This window comes from Haliotis rufescens, unplaced genomic scaffold (assembly GCF_023055435.1).
Source record: "Haliotis rufescens isolate VD_foot unplaced genomic scaffold, xgHalRufe1.0.p SCAF_41, whole genome shotgun sequence".
Taxonomy (NCBI): Eukaryota; Metazoa; Mollusca; class Gastropoda; order Lepetellida; family Haliotidae; genus Haliotis; species Haliotis rufescens.
The window spans coordinates 3,805,294-3,825,662 of NW_025964124.1; the positions used below are offsets into that span (position 1 = coordinate 3,805,294).

A 20,369-nucleotide genomic window follows, 5' to 3' on the forward strand; every position below is an offset into this window, starting at 1 on the left:
AACCCTCAGTTGACATGCCCAGTAAATCCAATGCTGACATGCCCTGTGAACCCTATGCTGACATGCCCAGTAAACCCAATGTTGACATGCCCAGTAGAACCTATGCTGACATGCCAAGTAAACCCTCTGTTGACATGTCCAGTAAACCCTATAATAACATGCCCAGTAAACCCTATGCTGACATGCCCAGTAAACCCAATGCTGACATGCCCAGTAAACCCAATGTTGACATGCTCAGTAAACCCAATGCTGACATGCCCAGTAAAACCTTTGTTGGCATGTCCAGTAAAGGCTATGCTGACATGCCCAGTAAACCCTATGTTGACATGTCCTGTAAACCCTATGCTGACATGCCCAGTAACCCCTATGTTAACATGTCCTGTAAACCAAATGTTGACATGCCCAGTAAACCCTCAGTTGACATGTCCTGTAAACCCTATGCTGACATGCCCAGTAAACCCAATGTTGACATGTCCTGTAAACCCTATTTGGAAAAGCCCAGTAAACCCTATGCTGACATGCTAGTCAACCCTATGCTGACATGCCCAGTAAACCTTATGCTGACATGCCCAGTAAACCCTTTGGTGGCATGCCCAGTAAAACCTTTGTTAACATGTCCTGTTAACCTGATGTTGGCATGCGAAGTAAACCCAATGTTGACATGCCCAGTAAACCCAATGTTGACATGCTCAGTAAACCCTCAGTTGACATGCCCAGTAAACCCAATGCTGACATGCCCTGTGAACCCTATGCTGACATGCCCAGTAAACCCAATGTTGACATTCCCAGTAAAACCTATGCTGACATGCCAAGTAAACCCTCTGTTGACATGTCCAGTAAACCCTATAATAACATGCCCAGTAAACCCTATGCTGACATGCCCAGTAAACCCAATGCTGACATGCCCAGTAAACCCAATGTTGACATGCTCAGTAAACCCAATGTTGACATGCTCAGTAAACCCAATGCTGACATGCCCAGTAAAACCTTTGTTGGCATGTCCAGTAAAGCCTATGCTGACATGCCCAGTAAACCCTATGTTGACATGTCCTGTAAACCCTATGCTGACATGCCCAGTAACCCCTATGTTAACATGTCCTCTAAACCAAATGTTGACATGCCCAGTAAACCCTCAGTTGACATGTCCTGTAAACCCTATGCTGACATGCCCAGTAAACCCAATGATGACATGTCCTGTAAACCCTATTTGGAAAAGCCCAGTAAACCCTATGCTGACATGCCAGTCAACCCTATGCTGACATGCCCAGTAAACCTTATGCTGACATGCCCAGTAAACCCTTTGGTGGCATGCCCAGTAAAACCTTTGTTAACATGTCCTGTTAACCTGATGTTGGCATGCGAAGTAAACCCAATGTTGACATTCCCTGTAAACCCTATGCTGACATGCCCAGTAAACCCTCAGTTGACATGCCCAGTAAAAGCTATGTTGACATGCCCAGTAAACCGAATGTTGACATACCCAGTAAACCCAATGTTGACGTGCTCAGTAAACCCAATGCTGACATGCCCAGTAAATCCTATGCTGACATGCCCAGTAAACCTTATGTTGACATGCCAAGTAAACCCAATGTTGATATCCCCAGTAAACCCAATATTGACATATCCTGTAAACCCTATGCTGACATGCCCCGTAAACCCAATGTTGACATGCCCAGTAAACCCAATGTTGACATGTCCTGTAAACCCTATTTTGACATGCCCTGAAAACCCTATGTTGAAATGCCCGGTAAACCCTATGTTGACATGCCCAGTAAACCCTATGTTGACATGTCCTGTAAACCCTATGTTGACAAGCCAAGTAAACCCTATGTTGACATGCCCTGTAAACCCTATGGTGACATCCCCAGTAAACCCAATGTTGACATGCCCAGTAAACCCTATGTTTACATGCTCAGTAAACCAAATGTTGACATGCCCTGTAAACCCTATGATGACATCCCCAGTAAACCCAATGTTGACATGCCCAGTAAACCCTATGTTTACATGCCCAGTAAACCAAATGTTGACATGCCCTGTAAACCCTATGGTGACATCCCCAGTAAACCCTATGTTGACATGTCCAGTAAACCCTATGTTGACATGCCTTGTAACCCCTATGTTAACATGCCCAATAAACCCTCCGTTGACATGTCCTGTAAACCAAATGTTGACATGCCCAGTAAACCCTATGTTGACATGTCCTGTAAACCCTATGCTGACATGCCCAGTAAACCGTATGTTGACATGTCCAGTAAACCCTATGTTGACATGTCCTGTAAACCCTATGGTGACATGCCCAGTAAACCCTATGTTGACATGTTCTGTAAACCCTATGCTGACATGCCCAGTAAACCCAATGCTGACATACCCAGTAACCCCTATGTTTACATGCTCAGTAAACCAAATGTTGACATGCCCAGTAAACCCTATGTTGACATGCCCAGTAAATACAATGTTGACATGCCCAGTAAACCCTATGTTTACATGCTCAGTAAACCAAATGTTAACGACATGGATATAATGATCCTGCACCGCAGACGGACCGTCGCGGGATGATCCAAGTTGCTATAAAACGGAACTGTGGTGAACGTTAAAATGACGTGCAACGGATGAGTGTTCCGCTTCTAGATGTTTAAGGGCACACAATCGAATATCAAATGACTTGGAAAAACACAAAAAGGCGAATGTTAGGTTCTATGGTGTCATCCTTTTACACCTCTCATCTTGAAGCAGAACTTCCCCAATTTTCATGTGCATCACGCTTTGTGATCCTTTTCCACTTGAAATTTTCATGCATTTGAAAAATGGCCTGTTTAGGGTTAATGTTTCATCAGGTGGTCTGTTTGGGTGGTTGGTTGACTTGCGGTGGAAAACAATAATTTCATAGTTTCAATTTACATGAACTTAATTCAACATTTATAGTTCACCTATGCATTTCTTTTTTTGGAGAGTAAATTAATTGTGTTAATGCCGTATATACGGCTAACTCTTTATTTTCCATGGTTTCCAATGAAAAATAGAACGGCATGACCTTAAGGCATGTAATTGTTAGGCTGAATAGCCTGTTGAATGTCTGCTGAATAGCTTGTTGAATGTCTGTTGAATAGCCTGTTGAGTAAATGGAATTAAGCCAGGCTAGCTGCTGCTTTCGAAACATGATTTCGAAACAGTTCATAACTTCTTTGCTTCATTACATCAACGCTATATGCATTGCTACTACAAGCATTCCTGTCAGTGTGAGTCATGGCTCCATCGTAATACGTACTACCTTATATGAAATTCATTAATATCCGTTGTTCTACGATAGATAACGAACAAATTTATGGATAACAACTTCTGGTTTATTGGATATAGCGACGTTTCGATGTATATTCTAACACCGTTATCAAGCTGAAGCGACAGCAACCAAACGATGAGAGACATATATGCATGACAAAGTGTGATAAGCAGCAGGTTAACATTGACAACAACAGGTAATAGATAACAAATACACACAGGCTTATGAATATTCATAGAGCACCTTGTAGTAGGTTCCTTGCTTATTAAATAGACTGGTTCTGATTAATAATACCAGGCTCTGATATAGGTGAACGTGTAAAGTGTGTGAGTGCCTGTACTCACCCTTTGCTGTATTCCCTGCAAGTCCCTATGGGTGTCCTTGGTCAGCTCGCCTCGAAGTTTGTCAAGACTATCTTTGTACGAGTCCCTTTCCCGTTTAACTTGTCTGATCTCTCGTTTAACTGATTGAAATTGTGTCTTCGTGGAATGAATACTTGCTTTTAGGCTTTTAACGACTTCAAGAACCCTTCCGCTGATGATATTCTCGATGTATTTTTCTTTCAGGATGTCAGTAATCGCTTGCTTCACTAGAGGCTTTATCAAGGCAGGGAGGAACGTGTCAGTCAGTTCTTCTTTCAGTGATAACTCCAGCAAGTCAAAGTTGTTTCTCATTTCAGTCCCCAAATCAACAACTGTGCCTTTCCACGCCTGGATCGTTCTGTCCAGCAGGTTTAGTTTTCTCGAGAAGGCTGCCAAATTGGTTTTAGCATGTACGTCTCTGACACCTAACAGCAACATAAGACTGATGAATATAACTCCAGACATCTTTGTTGTGCATAAGCGACTGTGTGGCCCGCAGTTAGAAAACGACTGATACATCGACCTAGGCCCGACTCAAGTGTTTGGCAAAATGCCTGCCCGGGGATACAGCTGCTCCATATAAGTACTTCCTGTGTGCACATGTAGCTTCATAACAGCAAACATGGCGGATAATCCCAGTGTTCACAATAGTGTCGTGCGGAGAGTATTACCACCATTCAAGAAAAAAATTTTTAGGAAGATTTGTTTTTTGACATTAATTAATCTGCCGCCAACCCCTTTATCATTAACGATGTACGTAAGTAACTTGAGAATTGACTTCACTTTGTGTGAAACTGTTTGGGCCTCACTTTATGAAGGTTCATACTCCAATGAACTCACACAAAGTACAAGTCAATTTATTTCACTCATTCTACCTCGAAAGATGTAGATCGATACACAATGTTATTTAGTATGTGTGACTTCATGTTTACACTGACACCCACCCAACAGCCAGCTGTATCGCGGAATGAAGTGACATGAGCATATGTATGTTCGACGTGTTCTTAAGTGACATCTTTGTAGTTAGTTTCCAAGAAATATATTCAAATGACAACATCATAAGTAGAGAAATGTCTGTTGAGAACTACCTCAGCCAGATTGACAGCGCGTCGTAATACAGATACATCAGGTACAAGACGTTAAAATGGGCGACACGATAAACGTAAATGAACAAGTGTCAGACCAGGATGGGTCGTAGCGAGGATATTCGTGCACGATCCTGCAGTCAAACTCACCTACTTTTCTCAATGTATGCTAAAACGCAGTGTTCATGATTAAAGGGCCCAGATGACCAGAAACAACAGTTCTGTATGCAGCCAGGGTTTCCCTGGGAATGTGGAACCAGTCCATCATTTCAAGAATACAGTCTCTTGAAAAATGTACGAACGTCAAAAGTGTGTCATTACTACACTTTTGAATGTCAGTTTCGTGGTCACGTGACCAACCCCTCGTCCAAATAGAAAAGTTGTACACTTCACATTAAGAAATTATTTCTATATGTCATTTGTCACATATCTCATGATCTATCCATATCAGACACCCAGGTCTATATCTACCATGTAGTATCACATATATCTCATGATCCACCCATCAGTGACACCTACGACTATATCTTCCATGTAGTCTCACATATATCTCATGATCCCTCCATCCCAGACACCCACGTCTATATCTACCATGTAGTCCCACATATATCTCATGATCCACCCATCCCCAACACCCAGGTCTATATCTACGATGTAGTCTCACATATATCTCATGATCCACCCATCTCCGACACCAAGGTCTATATATATCATGTAGTCTCACATATATCTCATGATCCACCCATCCCCAACACCCAGGTCTATATCTACCATGTAGTATCACATATATCTCATGATCCACCCATCAGTGACACCTACGACTATATCTTCCATGTAGTCTCACATATATCTCATGATCCCTCCATCCCAGACACCCACGTCTATATCTACCATGTAGTCTCACATATATCTCATGATCCACCCATCCCCGACACCCAGGTCTATATCTATCATGTAGTCTCACATATATCTCATGATCTACCCATCCCCAACACCCAGGTCTACATCTACCATGTAGTCTCACATATATCTCATGATCCACCCATCTCCGACACCAAGGTCTATATATATCATGTAGTCTCACATATATCTCATGATCCACCCATCCCCAACACCCAGGTCTATATCTACCATGTAGTATCACATATATCTCATGATCCACCCATCACTGACACCTACGACTATATCTTCCATGTAGTCTCACATATATCTCATGATCCCTCCATCCCAGACACCCACGTCTATATCTACCATGTAGTCTCACATATATCTCATGATCCACCCATCCCCGACACCCAGGTCTATATCTATCATGTAGTCTCACATATATCTCATGATCTACCATTCTCAGACACCCAGGTCTATATCTACCATGTAGTCTCACATATATCTCATGATCCACCCATCCCCAACACCCAGGTCTATATCTACCATGTAGTCTCACATATATCTCATGAGCCACCCATCCCAGACACCCAGGTCTATATCTACCATGTAGTCTCACATATATCTCATGATCTACCCATCCCAGACACCCACGTCTATATCTATCATATAGTCTCACACATATCTCATGATCTACCCATCCCCGACACCCACGTCTATATCTATCATATAGTCTCACACATATCTCATGACCCACCCATCCCCGACACCCACGTCTATATCTACCATGTAGTCTCACATATATCTCATGATCCACCCATCCCAGACACCCACGTCTATATCTATCATATAGTCTCACACATATCTCATGATCTACCCATCCCCGACACCCAGGTCTATATCTACCATGTAGTCTCACACATATATCTCATGAGCCACCCATCCCAGACACCAGGTCTATATCTATCATGTAGTCTCACATATATCTCATGACCCACCCATCCCAGACACCCAGGTCTATATCTATTATGTAGTCTCACATATATCTCATGAGCCACCCATCCCAGACACCCACGTCTATATCTATCATGTAGTCTCACATATATCTCATGATCCACCCATCCCCAACACCCACGTCTATATCTACCATGTAGTCTCACATATATCTCATGAGCCACCCATCCCAGACACCCAGGTCTATATCTACCATGTAGTCTCACATATATCTCATGATCTACCCATCCCAGACACCCACGTCTATATCTATCATATAGTCTCACACATATCTCATGATCCACCCATCCCCAACACCCACGTCTATATCTACCATGTAGTCTCACATATATCTCATGATCCACCCATCCCCGACACCCACGTCTATATCTACCATGTAGTCCCACATATATCTCATGATCCACCCATCCCAGACACCCACGTCTATATCTACCATGTAGTCTCACATATATCTCATGAGCCACCAATCCCAGACACCCACGTCTATATCTACCATGTAGTCTCACATTTATCTCATGATCCACCCATCCCCGACACCCACGTCTATATCTACCATGTAGTCCCACATATATCTCATGATCCACCCATCCCCGACACCCAAGTCTATATCTACCATGTAGTCTCACATATATCTCATGATCCACCCATCCCAGACACCCACGTCTATATCTACCATGTAGTCTCACATTTATCTCATGATCCACCCATCCCCGACACCCACGTCTATATCTACCATGTAGTCCCACATATATCTCATGAGCCACCCATCCCAGACACCCACGTCTATATCTACCATGTAGTCTCACATATATCTCATGATCCACCCATCCCCGACACCCACGTCTATATCTACCATGTAGTCCCACATATATCTCATGATCCACCCATCCCAGACACCCACGTCTATATCTATCATGTAGTCTCACATATATCTCATGAGCCACCCATCCCCGACACCCACGTCTATATCTATCATGTAGTCTCACATATATCTCATGATCTACCCATCCCCGACACCCACGTCTATATCTACCATCTAGTCTCACAAATATCTCATGAGCCACCCATCCCAGACACCCACGTCTATATCTATCATGTAGTCCCACATATATCTCATGATCTACCCATCCCCGACACCCACGTCTATATCTATCATGTAGTCCCACATATATCTCATGATCTACCCATCCCAGACACCCACGTCTATATCTATCATGTAGTCTCACATATATCTCATGAGCCAACCATCCCCGACACCCAGGTCTATATGTATCATGTAGACTCACATACGTCTCATGATCCACCCATCCCAGACACCCACGTCTATATCTACCATGTATTCCCACATATATCTCATGAGCCACCCATCCCCAACACCCAGGTCTATTTCTACCATGTAGTCTCACATATATCTCATGATCCACCCATCCCAGACACCCAGGTCTATATCTACCATGTAGTCTCACATATATCTCATGATCCACCCATCCCCGACACCCACGTCTATATATATCATTAAGTCTCACATATATCTCATGAGCCACCCATCCCAGACACCCAGGTCTATATCTACCATGTAGTCTCACATATATCTCATGAGCCACCCATCCCAGACACCTAGGTCTATATCAATCATTTTGTCCCACATATATCTCATGAGTTACCCATCCCAGACACCCACGTCTATATATATCATGTAGTCTCCCATATATCTCATAATCTACCCATCCCCGACACCAACGTCTATATCTATCATGTAGTCTCATATATATCTCATGAGCCACCCATCCCCGACACCCACGTCTATATCTACCATCTAGTCTCCCATATATCTCATGAGCCACCCATCCCCAACACCCACGTCTATATCTACCATGTAATCTCACATGTATCTCATGAGCAAACCCATCCCCGACACCCAGGTCTATATCTACCATGTAGTCTCACATATATCTCATGATCCACCCATCCCAGACACCCAGGTCTATATCTACCATGTAGTCTCACATATATCTCATGATCTACCCATCCCAGACACCCACGTCTGTATCTATCATATAGTCTCACACATATCTCATGACCCACCCATCCCCGACACCCACGTCTATATCTACCATGTAGTCTCACATATATCTCATGATCTACCCATCCCAGACACCCACGTCTATATCTATCATATAGTCTCACACATATCTCATGATCTACCCATCCCCGACACCCAGGTCTATATCTACCATGTAGTCTCACATATATCTCATGATCCACCCATCCCAGACACCCACGTCTATATCTATCATATAGTCTCACACATATCTCATGATCTACCCATCCCCGACACCCAGGTCTATATCTACCATGTAGTCTCATATATATCTCATGATCCACCCGTCCCCGACACCCAGGTCTATATATATCATGTAGTCCCACATATGTCTCATGATCCACCCATCCCAGACACCCACGTCTATATCTACCATGTAGTCTCACATTTATCTCATGATCCACCCGTCCCCGACACCCAGGTCTATATGTATCATGTAGTCCCACATATGTCTCATGATCCACCCATCCCCGACACCCAGGTCTATATCTATCATGTAGCCTCAGATATATATCATGATCCATCCATCCCAGACGCCTAGGTCTATATCTATCACGTAGTCCCACATATATCTCATGATCCACCCATCATTGACACCCACGTTTATATCTACCATGTAGTCTCACATATATCTCATGATCCACCCATCCCAGACACCCAGGTCTATGTCTATCATGAAGCCTCAGATATATCTCATGATCCACCCATTCCAGACACCCAGGTCTATATCTATCATGTAGTCTCACATATATCTCATGAGCCACCCATCCCAGACACCCAGGTCTATATCTACCATGTAGTCTCACATATATCTCATGATCCACCCATCCCAGACACCCAGGTCTATATCTACCATGTAGTCTCACATATATCTCATGATCAAACCATCCCCGACACCCAGGTCTATATGTATCATGTAGTCTCACATACGTCTCATGATCCACCCATCCCCGACACCCACGTCTATATCTACCATGTAGTCTCACATATATCTCATGATCCACCCGTCCCCGACACCCAGGTCTATATCTACCATGTAGTCTCATATATATCTCATGATCCACCCGTCCCCGACACCCAGGTCTATATATATCATGTAGTCCCACATATGTCTCATGATCCACCCATCCCAGACACCCACGTCTATATCTACCATGTAGTCTCACATATATCTCATGATCCACCCGTCCCCGACACCCAGGTCTATATGTATCATGTAGTCCCACATATGTCTCATGATCCACCCATCCCCGACACCCAGGTCTATATCTATCATGTAGCCTCAGATATATATCATGATCCTTCCATCCCAGACGCCTAGGTCTATATCTATCACGTAGTCCCACATATATCTCATGATCCACCCATCACTGACACCCACGTCTATATCTACCATGTACTCCCACATATATCTCATGATCCACCCATTCCAGACACCCACGTCTATATCTACCATGTAGTCTCACATTTATCTCATGATCCACCCATCCCCGACACCCAGGTCTATATCTACCATGTAGTCTCACATATATCTCATGATCCACCCATCCCCGACACCCACGTCTATATCTACCATGTAGTCTCACATTTATCTCATGATCCACCCATCCCCGACACCCACGTCTATATCTATCATGTAGTCTCACATTTATCTCATGATCCACCCATCCCCGACACCCACGTCTATATCTACCATGTAGTCTCACATTTATCTCATGATCCACCCATCCCCGACACCCAGGTCTATATCTATGATGTAGTCCCACATATATCTCATGATCCACCCATCCCCGACACCCACGTCTATATCTACCATGTACTGTCACATATATCTCATGATCCACCCATCCCAGACACCCAGGTCTATATCTACCATGTACTCTCACACATATATCTCATGATCCACCCATCCCCGACACCCACGTCTATATCTACCATGTAGTCTCACATTTATCTCATGATCCACCCATCCCCGACACCCACGTCTATATCTATCATGTAGTCCCACATATATCTCATGATCCACCCATCCCCGACACCCAGGTCTATATCTACCATGTAGTCCCACATATATCTCATGAGCCACCCATCCCAGACACCCACGTCTATATCTACCATGTAGTCTCACATATATCTCATGAGCCACCCATCCCAGACACCCAGGTCTATATCTATCATGTAGTCCCACATATGTCTCATGATCCACCCATCCCCGACACCCAGGTCTATGTCTATCATGTAGTCTCACATATATCTCATGATCCACCCATCCCCGACACCCACGTCTATATCTATCATGTAGTCTCATATATATCTCATGATCCACCCGTCCCCGACACCCACGTCTATATCTACCATGTAGTCTCACATATATCTCATGATCCATCCATCCCCGACACCCAGGTCTATGTCTATCATGTAGTCTCACATATATCTCATGAGCCACCCATCCCAGACACCCACGTCTATATCTACCATGTAGTCTCACATATATCTCATGAGCCACCCATCCCAGACACCCACGTCTATGTCTATCATGTAGTCTCACATATATCTCATGAGCCACCCATCCCAGACACCCAGGTCTATATCTACCATGTAGTCTCACATATATCTCATGATCCACCCATCCCAGACACCCAGGTCTATATCTACCATGTAGTCTCACATATATCTCATGATCCAACCATCCCCGACACCCAGGTCTATATGCATCATGTAGTCTCACATACGTCTCATGATCCACCCATCCCAGACACCCAGGTCTATATCTACCATGTAGTCTCACATATATCTCATGATCCACCCGTCCCCGACACCCAGGTCTATATCTACCATGTAGTCTCATATATATCTCATGATCCACCCGTCCCCGACATCCAGGTCTATATATATCATGTAGTCCCACATATGTCTCATGATCCACCCATCCCAGACACCCACGTCTATATCTACCATGTAGTCTCACATATATCTCATGATCCACCCGTCCCCGACACCCAGGGCTATATGTATCATGTAGTCCCACATATGTCTCATGATCCACCCATCCCCGACACCCAGGTCTATATCTATCATGTAGCCTCAGATATATATCATGATCCACCCATCCCAGACGCCTAGGTCTATATCTATCACGTAGTCCCACATATATCTCATGATCCACCCATCACTGACACCCACGTCTATATCTACCATGTACTCCCACATATATCTCATGATCCACCCATTCCAGACACCCACGTCTATATCTACCATGTAGTCTCACATTTATCTCATGATCCACCCATCCCCGACATCCAGGTCTATATCTACCATGTAGTCTCACATATATCTCATGATCCACCCATCCCAGACACCCAGGTCTATGTCTATCATGTAGCCTCAGATATATCTCATGATCCACCCATTCCAGACGCCCACGTCTAAATCTATCATGTAGTCCCACATATATCTCATGATCCACCCATCTCAGACACCCACGTCTATATCCATCATTTTGTCCTACATATATCCCATGTTCCACCCATCCCTGACATCAATATTTATATGTCCCATGTAGTCCAATCTTTTTCCTTGATCCTGGACTGTTTTCACGTTTCATATAATCTGAATTAACTTAGACTTGGCAGTTGGAACGTGAAACACTCCTGTTTACATTCAATAGTATCGAAGACATTTTACTTTTTAAAATGAAAATATAACAGTATCACTATCTGAAGCCGAGATTCAGATTGCAGGATGCAGACAACTAAAACTGAACGAGGGTTGACGTTGAGATACAATTAAGTGGAGTGTTGTAGTCCATGCCTTTATAACACGCGGCACATGTATCACGGATAACTCATGTGGAATAACAACACTTACTGAAACCCACAGCTTCAGCTCACAACTGAAACTAACAGATTCAACCGACAACTGCATCCGAGAGCTTGAACCCACAACTGCATCTCACAGCTTCAACCCACAACTGCATCCCACAGCTTCAACCCACAACTGCTACCACAGCTTCAACCCACAACTGCATCCCACAGCTTCAACCCACAACTGCATCCCACAGCTTCAACCCACAACTGCATCCCACAGCTTCAACCCACAACTGCATCCCACAGCTTCAACCGACAACTGCATTCCACAGCTTCAACCCACAACTGCATTCCACAGCTTCAACCCACAACTGCATCCCACAGCTTCAACCCACAACTGCATCCCACAGCTTCAACCCACAACTGCAACCCAGAGCTTGAACCCACAACTGCATCCCAGAGCTTCAACCCACAACTGCATCCCACAGCTCCAACCCACAACTGCATCCCACAGCTTTAACCCACAACTGCATTCCACAGCTTCAACCCACAAATGAAACCGACAGCTTCAACCCACAACTGAAACCAACAGCTTCAACCCACAACTGAAACCCAAAACTAAAAACCCACAAATGAAACCCACAGCTGGAACCCACAGCTTCAACCAACAACTGCAACCCACAGCTTCAGCCCCCAACTGAAACCCACAGCTTCAACCCACAGCTTAAACCCACAGCTTAAACCCACTGTTTAAACAAACAGCTTTAGCTCAGAACTGCATCCCACAGCTTCAACCCAAACATTAAACCCACAGCTTCAACCCACAACTGAAACCAACAGATTCAACCCACAACTGACACCCACAGCTTTAACCCACAACTGACACCCACAGCTTTAACCCACAACTGACACCCACAGCTTCAACCCACAACTGAAACCAACAGATTCAACCCACAACTGACACCCACAGCTTTAACCCACAACTGACACCCACAGCTTTAACCCACAACTGACACCCACAGCTTCAACCCACAACTGAAACCAACAGATTCAACCCACAACTGACACCCACAGCTTCAACCCACAACTGAAACCAACAGATTCAACCCACAACTGACACCCACAGCTTTAACCCACAACTGAAATCCAACTGCAACCCACAGCTTCCACCCAATACTGCAACCCATAGCTTCAACAAAAAAACTAAAACCAACAACTTCAACCCACAACTTAAACTCACAGCTTTAACCCACAACTGAAACCCACAACCTACAACTAAAACCGGCGACGCAGAACTGAAACCCACAACTGCAACCCACAACTTTAAACCATTACTGAAACCCAGAGTTTCAACCCACAACTGAATTGCACAAGGCACATGTACCACCCACAACTGAAACCCACAGCTGCAACCCACAACTGAAACTCACAGCTTCAACCCACAACTGAAACCAACAGATTGAACCCACAACTGAAACCCACAGCTTAAACCCAAAACCCACAACTGCAACCCACAGCTTTAACCCACAACTGAAACCCAGAAAACCCACCACTACAGCCCAAACTGAAACCCACAGATTCAACCCACAACTACAGCTCACAGCCCACAACTGAAACCGGTCACGCAGAACTGCAACCCACAACTGCAACCCACAGCTTTAAAACACAACCCGCAACTGATACCCACAACGCACAAGTGCAACCCACAACTGAAACCCAGAGCTTCAGCATACAACTACAACCCACAGCTTCAACCCACAACTGAAACTGGCGACGCAGATCTGCAAAATATAGCCTCAACCCACAACACGCAACTGCAACCCACAGCTTCAAACCACAAGCCACAACTGAAAACACAAGGCACAAGGGCAACCCACAACTGCAACCCACACCTTCAAACCACAACTGCAACCCACAGCTTCAACACACAACTATAACACACAACACACAACTATAACACACAACACACATCTGAAACCCAGAACCAACAACTGAAACCGGCGACGCAGAACTGCAACCCACAGCTTCAAACCACAACCCATAACTGAAACACACAACGCACAAGTGCAACCCACAACTGCAACCCACAGCTTTAACCCACAAGTGAAAACAACAAAACCCACAACTGCAACCCACAGCTGCAACCCACAACTGAAACTCACAGCTTCAACCCACAACTGAAACCAACATATTGAACCCACAACTGAAACCCACAGCTTAAACCCAAAACCCACAACTGCAACTCACAGCTTTAACCCACAACTGAAACCCAGAAAACCCACCACTACAACCCAAACTGAAACCCACAGCTTCAACCCACAGCTTTAAAACACAACTGAAACCGGTCACGCAGAACTGCAACCCACAACTGCAACCCACAGCTTTAAAACACAACGCACAACGCACAAGTGCAACCCACATTTGAAACCCAGTGCTTCGGCTTACAACTACAACCCACAGTTTCAAACCACAACTAAAACTATCAGCTTCAACCCACAACTTAAACCAACAGATTCAACCCACAAATAAAACCGGCGACGCAGATCTGCAAAATATAGCCTCAACCCACAACACGCAACTGCAACCCACAGCTTCAAACCACAAGCCACAACTGAAAAACAAAACGCACAAGTGCAACCCACAACTGCAACCCACACCTTCAAACCACAACTGAAACCCAGAGCTTCAACTCACAACTGAATCCCACAGCTTCAACCCACAACTTCAACCCACAACTAAAACTCACAGATTCAACCCAGATCTGCAGCCCACAGCTTACACCCACAACAGAAACTCACAGCTTCAATCCACAGCTGCAACCCACAGCTTCAACCCACAACTTTAACCAACAACTGAAACCGGCGACGCAGAACTGCAACAAATAGCTTCAACCCACAACATGCAACTGCAACCCACAGCTTGAACCCACAACTGAAACTCTCAGCTTCAACCCACAACTGCAACCCACAGCTTTAAACCACAACCCACAATTGAAACCCCGCAACGCACAAGTACAACCCACAACTGAAACCCACAGCTGCAACCCACAACTGAAACCCACAGCTTCAACCCACTACTGCATCCCACAGCTGCAACCCACAACTGAAACCCACAACCCACAACTGAAACCCACAACGCACAAGTGCAACCCACATCTGAAACCCACAGCTGAAACCCACAACTGAAACCCACAGCTTCAACCCACAACTACAACCCACAGTATCAACCAACAACTGAATCCCACGGCTTCAACTCACAACTGAAACCCACAGCTTCAACTCACAACTGAAACCCACACCTGCAACCTACAACTGAAACCCACAACCCGCAAATACGATCGAAATATCAGAGGAGGAAAAGTTCTTCTGAATTATTTTATAGAAATGATTTCATGGACGAACTGTTAGTTCATCGAGCACGCAGCCGATTATGCCGTGAGTCGAGTGTTGTCAACACCAACACTCGAGACCGTTACATCCGCTCCTTGACCCAGAAACGATATGCTGACATCTACGAGGTGGTACGACAGAGTCAGCGACGGATGTGAAGCCTGCACATGTAGTTAAACGGACCCTGCAAAGCTCCTCCCGGGAAATACAGATACGTCAACAACGAGGCCAGGGTCCGTGTTCAAGGTTGACCTTAGGAATCATCTCACGTCGGCAATTCAGTACACAGACAACATATCCATGTACATTCATACATGCCTACATTCAGACTGCAGTGCACGGTGTCCGTACTGTAGAGGTTTAGTCTTGTTGTATGTACGATATCCCGGCATCTGGACATCGATTTATTGAATTATTGGGCGACTTTTCTTCCCTACAGCGGTACAGATATTCGATGTATCGGCCCATGACTCATGTTTACGGCCTCTCATAATCTTATACAAAGCAATGTCGGTAAACTTTCGGTTAATTTAACCACCCACTCAACACATCAGAATGAGCCGATGTATCTAGAATTATTTTACCAAAAGATAAGTGAGTAAGTATGTCATGGTAAAATCAGGAAATCAATACTGTTCTTTCAAAGAAGAGTTGCGCTCCCTGCTGACTGACAGTGCTACATTTAACATTTAAACCTCACTTTGCATCCTTTGTTCCAAGTTCAATTTTGTACTGGCAAATAACAGGCACATATTATATGAAAGCACATTGTGTTTATATCCAAATTAGACTACTGTGAAAGTCAACTGACTGTACCTTACTAGATCAAGACCATTAGGTGAAACATTAAATTGATGAAAGCTATTCGAAGCCCGAGTGATTTTTAAGCTGCTGAACCTGACTTTGAGTACACATCTTTTGAAAAGATTATAATATCAATTAATAATTTGAAAATAAAAGGTTTCACATAATATGTAATCTACCGTTTGATGTCGACCGAGTACTTCGATAGGATTCACTCGATACACTCTCTGATGTTTGCACTGACTACTTCAATAAAGGACCCCTCGCTGATTAGGATCTTGTTTACTTGAGAACTTAGTTGGCCATGTTAGATGATATGATCAAAGGCCAGCTGCTGTGACGGACGGGAGCTCGTGCGGGGGCCAAGCTGGACTTGTTATTGTGTGGTATGTCACCCTACAGAAAAAAGGAGTTCAACTCGAGTTGAGAATGATTGGGAAAGTCTAGATTGCCTCAGCTCTACATTGAAATTAAGAATTGATCTGGTCTCCTGTTGGATTTTATTTTTATTTTGTAGGCATGGATAGACCAACGAGGAAACATATCGATGGAACATTAATATCACATGTTACCTCTGATACAGTTAAATTCATCACACAATGAAATAATAGTATTGGATAATGCAGAATGCGTGATCAAGTACATGTTCATTAGAGTAATGTACATACTAGTCAAATTGATTGCAATAAATAGGTGATAGTATAGCGCGGCATCAACGATGTATTGACGTCGGACATCGTCAGTAGACACACATTTAGTCCCCGAGATAAAATTGTCTTAGTCACAAATACGTATCTTCAAAATAAAATCCAATGGAGCCCAGAACAGTGCTTAATTTCAGGGGTAGAACTGAAGCAATACAGACTTGCCAAATCGTTCTAGACCTGATTGATATCTATAAATATTCAATAAGAGCCAAAGCAAGTCTGTATGAAACAAAACCAAGTCTAGTTTCCTTGATTCCACATATGAAAACAGCAGAAGAGGAAAGGTTCTTTTGAAAACAAAAATGTTTTAAGGAAAGGTGAGTAGAAATTGGGTTTAATGTTGGGTCAAAGATTATTCCACTTACATAGCGACGTGCATGTGCGTGTGTGTGTGTTTGTTTGTGTGGCTGCTTGTACTAGTCCGGAATGATACCGATTTATAGTGCAAGCCCACTGAGATACCATGCCGCAGTTTAACATGAATACCCCACTCAGACACAGTACACTGACACCGTTTTAAGGAAAGGTTTTCATCGACAAAGTGTTAGTCAAGGAGAATCCCGCTAGAGCTAGGCTGGGTCAGTGTTATCGGATATGTTGGACTGTTTGCTGAAAAGAACAAGAGCACACGGACAAGGGTAAAATGTAGAGATTAGAGCATTACCACCTCACAAGAATCTGTTATATAAGATATATGTTATTGTCATTTGAAACCTCTGAACAATTACGAGTTATTGTATACTATGTAATCCTTCGTCATGGACAGCCTCCGTGGTCAAGTGGTAAAACGTCCGCCTGGAGAGAGGAAGGTCGGTGGTTCGATCCCCGGGCTTGTTTTACCAGAATACGTTAAAAGCTGGTACTTTTTGTTACACTGCCTGACGCTCGGCATTAAGGGGCTAAAATAAAGACTGGTCCACTCTGAGTACACTGTTTTTGAGAGGGGTATTCATGATGTGGCATGGTATCTCAGTCGACTGGCACTCTAAAATCTCCTAAAATCTCCGGACTTACAAGCAGCCACACACACACACACATGCACGTGCGGCATGCAGGTCGCTATATAAGAGCAATAATCTTGAAGGCCACGTTAACCCTCATCTCACCTTTCGCCATGGTAGAATAGGTTTGTGTTATTTTGCTTGTTGAATTATCAACAAATAATGAGAGCTACCCTGTAAACACCAACCTGGAGATATACAATACCACTACTGAAGCACATATCTGATCAATAGGACAAACCACTAATATTCCCTTCTTAAACAATGCCTGTTACAGGCATTCGAATCATTATATTACACCAGAGACCATAAAATATAGTCTATTCTATTCTCTGATTATTCTATGTGTAGTTTAAATGTCGGAGGGTGTTGAATAATATTTTTCGTTTGATTGTTGTTGAACGCCACACTCAGCAATATTCCGGCTATATAACGGTGGTCTGCAAATAACCGAGTCTGGACCACACAATGCAGTGATTGACATCATGAGCATCAATTGGGATATGTATCAACCAAGTCAGCGAGTCTGATCACCCGATCCCGTTAGTCGCCGATTACGACAAGCATGGGTTGCTTGGAACGTATTCCAACCCAGACCTTCATTGGTATTTTCTTTAAATAACAAGGTATCAAATTTAGTATAAGTAAGTATAGTTGTTGTATATATTTAAATATGTTTGTCATGAACCCAACCTTGTTTAAATTATATGGGAAGATAAGCGGTAACAATTTATATCTTTATTTCAAATCAGAATGATAGCACAGCAGGAAAGAAAGCATAGCATAATACGCGTATCTTATTAACCCAACAGTTTTTAAATAAGAGCAACATGTACATCAAGAGACTAGGTTTGGTGCGTGTCTTATCATGTTCTGTTTATGGCGGGCTCCTGTAACTGGCGCTAAATGTCATACCACTATTAATACAGGTAAATACGATCTACTCCAGAACTAGAATAGATTACTTTGGGTGAGGGGAAAATGTCTGTAATTATCATAACTTTGGAGTTCGACAAGCGTAGTGCTCGGGGGTTGTTTGGTCGTGTTCAAGGGATTCAGGGCCTGGGTGCATGGGGCTTTCCAAAGGTTTTGTGTTGGACGTGAAGACGGCATTTCCAGATTTGACGTATCAGTGACCAAAATGATGTGCGATGCAATTCCCTATTATGATATGTACCTTGTGTTCCCGTGCCTATTAGGGTGAACAACTGACTTTGCATGTGATTGTGGCGGTCCCCAGGTAGCGAGCCCCCAGTATCTTCATTGTTTGATAGTGAATCATGACACGCGCTCCTGGTGTGGTAGGAATCGTGCAGTCGACGTTTGGCTGGGCTCTTGTCGCTTTTGTTAACTGATAAACATGAGAGATAATATCAGTGTCTAGTCATGTGGCATCAAATATATGTCAATTTCTTATTGCCGTATCATGACCAGTCCGTGTCCAACCAATCGTGTAGCTATAACATATCACACATATCGTGGACTTCGACGTACAAGAGTCGTGACATATGATTGTAATTTGCTATGCACTATTTCTGGTAGATACATCTATTATATGCTTACTTTTCAGGATAGGGACTTTACAGTCTTTATCACTTTGTCAAGTCTCTGCAAAACAATACAGATTTAATAATACAGACTCAACTTACATGTGTGTATGTTGTAATATCTCTAAGTTACCGAGTGCGGCATTAAACAACAAACAAACAAAACATAATGTCCTCAGGAATTAAGAATAATGTTAATAATGCCCAAATCTCCTTAATCTCCATACCTCTCTGTGTTTCATGTGAGGTGGTCGGGTAGCCTAGTGGTTAAAGCGTTCCACCAAAGACAATAAATAGATCTTAACTATTCCAAGACCAAGACAATTCTCTTGGAAATGTGTGCGTATATTTTAACGCAAAATATCCATTTGGTTATAGTAATATATTCAGT

General features: G+C 43.7%; 1 protein-coding gene across 4 annotated transcripts in view; it reads right to left on the reverse strand.

Moving 5' to 3' along the window:
* Positions 1-20,369, reverse strand: part of LOC124124966 (ankyrin repeat and KH domain-containing protein mask-like) — a 239,630-nt gene that overhangs the window by 52,821 nt on the left and 166,440 nt on the right. The window contains exon 1 of one of the 4 annotated variants that reach the window (XM_048382819.1): positions 3,622-4,275. The exons of 2 other annotated variants lie outside the window; for them this stretch is intronic. In XM_048382819.1, the coding sequence (XP_048238776.1) occupies positions 3,622-4,158 (537 nt within the window). In that variant the 5' untranslated portion in view covers positions 4,159-4,275. Of the gene's footprint in view, positions 1-3,621; positions 4,276-20,369 lie in introns of those variants that run through there. One more of the 4 variants, XM_048382820.1, reaches the window with a different exon arrangement.